The 8,848-nt window shown below is 44.9% G+C and overlaps 2 protein-coding genes across 2 annotated transcripts; one reads left to right on the forward strand and one right to left on the reverse strand.

The window, feature by feature from the left end:
• The first annotated feature begins 6,568 nt into the window (after window positions 1-6,568).
• On the forward strand, window positions 6,569-7,624 carry LOC103845384 (putative pumilio homolog 20). Its single transcript, XM_009122228.3, has one exon. It carries the CDS (start codon window positions 6,569-6,571, stop codon window positions 7,622-7,624), a length of 1,056 nt encoding a protein of 351 aa, XP_009120476.1.
• Window positions 7,625-8,285: 661 nt separating this feature from the next.
• On the reverse strand, window positions 8,286-8,709 carry LOC103845383. Its single transcript, XM_009122227.3, has 2 exons — window positions 8,496-8,709; window positions 8,286-8,332 (listed from the first exon to the last, which is right to left on the reverse strand). Exons 1-2 carry the CDS (start codon window positions 8,614-8,616, stop codon window positions 8,286-8,288), a joined length of 168 nt encoding a protein of 55 aa, XP_009120475.1. The 5' UTR covers window positions 8,617-8,709.
• Window positions 8,710-8,848: the final 139 nt, after the last annotated feature.

Consider the following 8,848-nt stretch of genomic DNA (forward strand, 5'->3'; position numbering starts at 1 on the left):
GTATGGTTCATAAATGCATCAGGCAAAAGACATATACATAAAGACAACTCGAGAAATAGATCATGCAGACAAATCAAACATTAGGCATTGGGAATTAGGATTACGACAAATGCTGGTTATAACAAGCCATTTTGCTAAAGAGAGATCAATAGCATTGTCTAGTATTCTATCAATTATCTTATGAGAACAGGATTGAAAGCTGAAGCACTCACATCAGTTTCCATAAGGACGCTTTGCCTTCTGTCTTCTACATGTCATCTGTAAATTCAAAAGATGAATTTGCTATTTTCACTTCATACAACATCTTTTCCATAGGCCTTAGACCATCTTTAACGCAGGTGCTTAGGCCCAATGCTTAGGTAATTAATGATTTTTTTTTAAAGAAAAATGGGATTAATTAGAAAACACGGTGCTTAAAGAGGGAGCAGAAGAATCGGTGCTAAATGGACACGTGTTGGGCAATGGTTACATCTCTCTCTCGCACAAAACGCACGACTTCTGTTTTTCTTCGTCGTAGACGAAACCGCGTCTCTCCACCTCTCCTCGTCGAATCCGCCGGTGCTTCTTGTTTTCTCACCGATCGGTTGGCGCCGCCGGCATCTGTCTCCATGGAAAGCTCGTATCTGTCGGTGGTTTCGCCGATCGTGTCCTATTTAGTCTATAGAAAAGACCCAGCTAACGAATCATGAAATTAACATTTGGTGCCACTTACAGTATAACAAAAGTTGTAATAAATCTGAATTAAGTGTACTTAATATAAGTCAATTAACAAATCCATAGAAATGCAAACCAAAACCCTCTTTCTCTCCCACCGACAAAACGCGATCCCTTTCATTTGACCTCCACCGGCGCCATTCTCGGCGTCGGCCCCTCCCGCCAGACATGGCAAAGAAAAAGAAAACTCAGCCAAGCTCTTCTGGTGGAAACCCCACTGGTTCCACCGACTCCTCAGCCTCCTCTCACTCAGTCGCGACGAAATCGGCCGGTCTTGCCCCTTCCTCGCCGCCCCCGTCCAAGACCAACGAATTACCTGTAGATTCTATCTCTCCGGCTAATACTCACACCGTTGACCTTCAGATTCAGTCTGGATCTGATGTTTCCTCTACACCAATGGACTTAGTAAACCCTAACTCCACAATCGCGGCTACAACAACAGAAGTACCTGCGCAAGAGGCCTTGAATCAAATCGCTGATGAGAGCTCTCTACCACTTCCATTGCCCATTGGAATCCCCTCTGGTGACAATGCAAATCTGGAACAAGAGAAGGTTACGGAAGCTGCCAAATTTTGGAAAGGTTACATCAGGCCTCATGCTAAGAAACTAGAGCCGGAAGGAACACGGTTCACTCTCGAATCTGGCAAAGCCTGTGTCACCATTCCGAACTCGGTCATTGAAAAGAACAGGAAAGCTTGGGATAGCTTCATATTGGGTCAGTTTTACGAAGAACCTCCAGCTCTGGGAGCTGTTCACGCTATTGTAAACGGCATCTGGTCTAAGCAAAGGCGTGATATCTCAGTGTCCAAGATGGAGGGACATGCTTTCCTATTTCGGGTCCCCTGCCCTCATGCCCGGCGCCGTATCCTCAGTCAATGTCTGTGGCAAATAGATGGCCAGACAATGTTTGTAGCCAAATGGTCTCCGGGAATGAATCAAGAGAAACCCGAACTTTCAGCCATTCCTGTTTGGCTTGATTTCTTCGATGTTCCTCTGCAGTTCTTTAATAGCGATGCTCTTAAAGAAATAGCTGGTCTTGTAGGGAAGCCCATCTGTCTTCACCCTTCAACAGAAAATCTCACCAATTTAGAAGTGGCTAAAGTATATACTATCATTGATCCTCGCAAGCCGCTTCCGGAGGCGGTTAATGCTAGGTTTGAATCGGGTACAGTGAGTAGAATCAGAGTCTCTAGTCCCTGGCTTCCTGCAGTCTGTGGCCACTGCTTGAAAGTAGGACATACCATTTCTCGATGCTCTCTGGCTCCAAAGACTTGCGATACTTGCCGCTCAGCTAAGCACAAGACTGAAGACTGTCCTCGCTCCAACACTGCCCCTCCAAAATCCTCAGTCCCCAAGGCAAAAGCTAAAGTCGCAAATATTGCTAGAGAAAATGCTAAAGAAAAAGATGTAGCTATCTCCGGTGAGCTAGTAAGAGATAAAGCGCTTGTTTTTATTGATGAGCCAGTACTGCCTATCCCTACAGAAAAAGAGGCCCCTTCTACTTCAAAACAAGGACAGCAAAGGCAGGTTTTTACAGCGCTACAATCAAATAAATTCAATGCTTCCTCATCCGGTTCCGCACCTCGATCCCTTCCGGTTCCGCAGCTCGGTTCTTCTCAGGGCCGGTCGTCAGCCTCTCTTGCTCCTCTAAAGGAAGGCAGTTTATGCGTTGATCTCAGCAATGTTTTCTTGGGCTCTCCGAGGGGTTCTCCGAGGGGCTCTTCTCACCTTTCCGATTATGGATTTTCATCAGGCTCAGAGCTTCCTTCAGAGGAAGATGACAATCCAAATGATGAAGGGGATAAATTCATAAATGTTGTCTCTAGGAGGATTCAAAAACAGTTAAAAGGAAAGGCGAAAGCAAGGGCTAGAGGCCCTCCAAACCTCTAAATTTTTCCCTATGAATAATCTTCCCTCTATGGATATTTTTTGCTGGAACATCAGAGGGTTCAACTGTAAAATAAAGCGTCGCGGATTTAGGAAATGGCTTAAGCAACATAACCCTATTTTTGGTGGTCTCGTAGAGACCCATGTCACTCAGGTCAAGGCTCCAAAGATCATCAATGGAGTGTTCCCCGGGTGGCGATATGACTGTAATTATGAATTTTCGGATCTAGGAAGGATTTGGCTTCTTTGGCATCCTTCAGTCTCTGTTTCGGTTTTTCACAAATCTCTCCAGTCACTTTCCTGCCTGGTAAAGCTTCCTTTTGTGTCTACTGAACTTGTGGTTACTCTCGTATATGGATCTAACCACAGGCGCGTCAGAAGGCAACTTTGGTCAGACCTGACCTTCTTATCTACATCTCCTCAGATTATTGAACGCCCCTGGTCAGTATTAGGGGACTTAAACCAAACTCTTTTTGCTGATGAAGACTCCAACGCTGACCACTTTACCTCAAACCGTGGTATGCGTGACTTTACTCAGTGTGTAATTGATGCTGGCCTCCAAGATCTTCGCTTCTGTGGCTCGTCTTTCACTTGGTCAAACAACCAAGGACTGAGTATCATCTCCAAAAAATTGGATAGGATTATGGTAAATGACAAGTGGTTAGAGCTATTTCCTAACGCTCTGGGTGTCTTTGGCGAGCCGGGCATATCTGATCACAGCCCATGCTGCATATTCTTAGACGCTGGGAGGCAAAAATTAAAAAGGCCGTTCAAGTTCTTCACGATGTTAAATGATCACCCAGACTTTGAAGTGTTGATAGCTGAATGTTGGAATTCTCTAAGTTTTGCAGGCTCAAAAATGCTCTGTGTCTCCAAGAAACTCAAACATCTCAAAAGCATTATTCGGGAATTCAGTCGTCAAAATTTCTCGGGGATCGAGTTAAGAGTTTCTGAGTCCTTTGCTCACCTCCAGCTGTGCCAACGTGAACTCCTAGCTTCTCCCTCTACAGAGGCGGCCATCAGAGAACAGTCAGCCCACTCTACCTGGTTCTCGCTTGCCAACGCTGAGGAATCCTATCTTTACCAGAGATCAAGAGTCAAATGGATTGACGTTGGTGACTCAAACTCAAATTACTATCACCGCTCTTTAAGATCGCGCCAAGCTATTAATCAGATCATCTTCCTCACTGACGAGAATGGTGTTATCATTGATTCAAGAGAGGCGATTCAGGCGCACGTGGTGCAGTTTTATCATCGTCTTTTGGGTGGAACAGTCACTCCGTCATCAGTTTCCCGAGATGAGATTGCTGCTCTACTCCCTTTCAGGTGCTCACCCGACGTAATTCAGAGATTGGATGCGCCTTATTCTGCGGTGGAAATCAGGGATGCTTTCTTCTCTCTTCCCAAAGGGAAAGCCCCTGGACCAGATGGGTTTCCGGTTGAGTTTTACACTGCTCACTGGAAGTCTGTCGGGTCGGACATGATCAACGCAGTCTCAGAATTTTTCCGGTCTGGGTGTCTGCTTAAGCAGTGGAATGCAACGGTCCTGACCCTCATCCCTAAGAAGATAAATGCTACAGCCATTTCGGACTTCAGGCCAATTTCTTGCTGCAACACAACCTACAAGGTTATCTCCACACTGCTAGCTTCCCGACTAAAGCAGGTTCTGCCGCAACTCATCTCTAATACTCAATCAGCTTTTATTCCGGGTCGTCTAATGGTTGAAAATGTGCTAATGGCAACTGAGTTGGTTAGTGGTTATAACTGGAAGAATATTTCTAAGAGATCAATGCTCAAGGTGGACCTGAAAAAGGCTTTTGATTCTCTGGAATGGAATTTTATTTTCTTGATAATGCAAGCGCTGGAATTCCCTGAATCTTTCATCAGTCTTATACGTCAATGCATCACCACAACGAGATTTTCGGTGGCTATAAATGGTGAAATGTGTGGATACTTCAGCGGAACCAAAGGTCTGAGGCAGGGCGATCCTCTCTCGCCTTATCTGTTTGTTCTGGCCATGGAAGTTCTTGCTCAGCTTTTAAATGCAAACTACAGAAATGGGAGTATTGGTTACCACCCAAAGGCTTCAAATCCTCTCATATCTCACTTGGCTTTTGCGGATGATCTTATGATTTTCTTTGACGGTGAAAAGGACTCTCTCCAGCATATCTCAGCTACTCTTGACGTCTTTTCCTCCTGGTCCGGGCTTACAATGAATCGCAGCAAGACGGAGCTGTTTATCGCAGGTTTGAACCAGGTAGAAACTGACGACATCTCAAGTCTTGGTTTCTCCCTTGGATCATTGCCTGTACGCTACCTGGGTCTGCCACTCATGCATCGCAAGCTCAGAATCTGCGACTACAGGCATTTGATTGATCAGCTGAAGCGCAGGTTCTCTTCTTGGACACTAAGAGCGCTCTCTTATGCAGGAAGAGTAGTTCTAATCTCTTCAGTCATTTACGGTACCATTAATTTTTGGTTCTCCTCCTTCATCCTTCCAAAAGGCTGCATCAAGATGATTGAATCCCTCTGCTCTAGGTTCCTATGGAATGGTAATATCAATACACGAGCTGCAGCAAAGGTGTCTTGGTCTAACCTATGCCTACCGAGAGAAGAAGGTGGGCTTGGTTTCCGGAACCTGAGTATATGGAACATCATGCTTTGCCTTAAGCTCATATGGCTGCTATTCAGTGTCTCGGAGTCTCTATGGGCAATATGGGTTAAGGCCAATCACATCAAAGATTCTTCTTTTTGGTGCTTGGACAAAGACATGCTGGCCTCATGGACCTGGAAAGCTCTTCTCAAGCTGCGGCCTCTTGCTGAAAGATTCATCAGATGTAACCTTGGGAATGGCGGTAAGGCTAGCTTCTGGTATGACCATTGGTCCGAGATGGGTCCTTTAATCAAACATTTTGGACCGTCTGGCCCTTTCCAAACGGGGATACGGCTAGATTCTACAGTGGCAGGGGCTTGTTCTGAAGATGGATGGTTGCTGCGACCAGCTAGATCCTCAGCAGCAGAAGCGTTCCAAATCATGTTATGCTCAATGACCCTTCCCTCGCTCTCCACTACTCCTGACTCGTACTCTTGGACAGTGAATGACATGGCATTGGACTCTTATTCTGCAAAGCACACTTGGGAGTTCCTACGGCCGCGAGGTCAGAAGCAAGATTGGGCAGATAAGGTCTGGTTCAAAGGCCACATTCCGAGCCATGCTTTCATGATGTGGGTAGCACAGCTGGACAGACTACCAACAAGATCTCGTCTAGCATCTTGGGGTCTCCAAATTGATACATGCTGTTGTGTCTGCAACCACTACCACGAAACAAGAGATCACATTTTTCTTAGGTGCACATATGCTGAGCAGCTTTGGAAGCTGGCGCTTAAGAGGTTGGGATACAGACCGGTACTCTTTCACACTTGGGAGGCTCTTCTCTCTTGGACGAGTCTGAGAGTCAACCACTGTCCCTCTACCCTTCGCAAATTAACAGTCCAAGCAGTGATCTACAGGTTGTGGCGCGAAAGGAATCAACGCCTCCACAACGGACCATCAACACCGCCGCAAGTTTGTTTCAAAGAGATTGATAGACTGATCAGAAATGCAATATTGGCAAGGAAGAACCGCAGAAACTTTAGACACCTAATGGGAACCTGGTTGATGCATGAATAATGGATCATCACAGCTTCTAGAGTATAAACTAAGCTTTCCCCTGTTTTTATCTTTTTTTGGCTTGGGACGGCTTCTCTTTTCACATCTTGTACTAGTTACAATCTATCTCATTTGATAAATGAAATTCACATCCTTATCAAAAAAAAAAAAAAAAACATTAAAACATTAAAAAAAAAACAAATTTAAAAGGTGTACTCGACGTTGCCATGCATATATATTTTTTCACTTTCGTATATATATAGCCATTATATCACACTCCACAGATCTTTTAACAATTACTTAGAATTAACGAATACAATGGCAAACAACGATTCCTTTTCAATGTCCATCAAACAGGAGAACACGACGGTTCCTCCTCCTGCTCCTCCACGTGAAACTCCCACGGGGACTCCTCCACCAAGAGAAGCCAATCTTGCTGATGACAAGAACCAATCTTTACTCAACTTACTTCGCTCCACCTCCTTAACTCCTCAAGAGACGGAGACGTGTTTGGGATCCCTGGCCAACGTGATGACTAGCAGCGAAGACTCAGGTGATGCTCTCTTTCAAGAGGTGATCTCAAAGCTAAGCGGAATCGAGCTTCAGAGGATGGCCGCGTTGCTGACGTCAAAAGCCGATGATCGCTACTTCTTGGAGATGGCAAGAAACAAGAACGGCTCCATCCGCCTACAGACACTCCTCGGAAAATCAGACGACGCCGGCACCTTCTTCGTTGCCGCTATCTTGCGTAACTTCTTCCACGTCATGACGGACCAGCACGCGTCCCACGTCGCCACTCAAGGGATGCGAGTTTTCGGCATTAAGAAGAAATTTGCAATGCGCGACCAGATCATCTCCCACGCGGCTCTCCTGGCGTGTGACCAATACGGCAGCATCGCGCTCAATGCAATCATAAGGGACGTGGCCTTTCTCTACTGCAGTACCGGACTCTTTGATGCAGTCGCGTCCAACGCTCTCTTGCTTAGCAACGATGCTTATGGGAACATCGTGGTCCAACAAGTGCTTAAACATTGTAGCTTGCATAGCACGTATAACATTGGGGTTAGCCTTCGTGGCCATTACGTCGAGCTCTCATTTACGGAGGGTGGAAGATACATCGTGGAGAAGATTTTGGGGAGGGATGAGACGGGCGTTTTGGTGATGACAGAGCTTTTGGAGTGCGGAAGTGACGAGTTGGTGAGGCTGGCGACGAGTGAGTACGGGCATTTCGTGGTGGAAACGGCACTGAAAGTCACCCGGGGGTTTTTGTTTAGGGGTTTGGTGAATAAGCTCAAGCCTTTCCTCCCTCTCTTGTGTACGTCTCCTCAAAGCACCACCATTGCACAAATCTTGGAGTCCTTTGTTACAAACTAGTTAATGCCATGGTATATGCTGAAAGTTGTCAAATTTTATGGTTGCTTGTTTAGTTAACTCTTGCAATGACGTCTACTGATGGAATAAAGAGAGATTGACAGTATCTGGAATTGTCTCTTCTATGTTTACAAGAATAGGTTTGTATTCGCAATAGTTTTCATAAGTACTCTCTCTTTCTCAGCCTCTACACTAATTTCACATAAGCAGATCAACTCAAGTTCGAAACAAATGCAGAGAATCTATTGTTAGTGGATTCAATCATTCAGGACTGTAAGAGTTTTATTTAAATGTATGGGAACACACCAAAAGAAAGGGAGGAATCAAAATCCACTGTTCAAGAGTTACAAAAAAAAAAAGAAAAGAGAGACGAACAGTATCAAGAATCCTCTCTTCTATGTTATTAGAAAAGTTTTGAAAGCCGACTTTCCCTTTCTCAGCTTCTACATGTTCACCTGAAAAAAACCATAAACAAGCGCAGACCAACCTTTAAATAATCTGAACAAAGCTGGAAGATTTATGTATAGTTCATAAAATGCATCAGACAAAACACATAATTGGCTCAAGAAACAGACCACACAGACAAATCAACATCAGATTAGTGATTTAGGAGAAAATGCTAGTTAAGATTGATAAAAACATCATTGATCGAAAGTTTAAGACATTACCGCCTGTGTTGTTGGACAAACTTGGAGTTCTTGGCGTCTTCCTCTGCAAAAAAAATAAAAAAAATTTAGGTTTTCCACAGCCATCGATTCAACAATCAATCACGAGAGTACACAATACATAACAGAAGGTCTTGGTTATATCCGATTTGATTCCACAGATTAATTAAGGATTCCCATAGAAGATCGGTCAGATCTGAAAGACTTACCGGTGAATCCAGCCGTGAGCTTGGTGATGAGGACGCCGGTTACGGCGAATCCGGTGAGAAACGGCCAGCAACGTTTCCACTCCCTCTTGAAGAACACTGGCCACGGATCGAACAACCTCATCTCTCTTTTCACTTCGGTGACTGATTCGCGTTGACGATGAAAGTGACCACAAATCACTGATAGATGATTAAATTGTTGGATCTGAAATTCGTTATGGATTAAAGAGTTATGTCACTAATGGGCCACTCATATTCGGCCCATAAGTCTTCCCGCACCTCTTCGGCCCATAAATAATGCTAGTTTCTTCACGTGACCCACTTGTCTTTGGATACAATCATCGTTGATAATTGTG

Source organism: Brassica rapa, chromosome A10, assembly GCF_000309985.2.
Source record: "Brassica rapa cultivar Chiifu-401-42 chromosome A10, CAAS_Brap_v3.01, whole genome shotgun sequence".
NCBI lineage: Eukaryota > Viridiplantae > Streptophyta > Magnoliopsida > Brassicales > Brassicaceae > Brassica > Brassica rapa.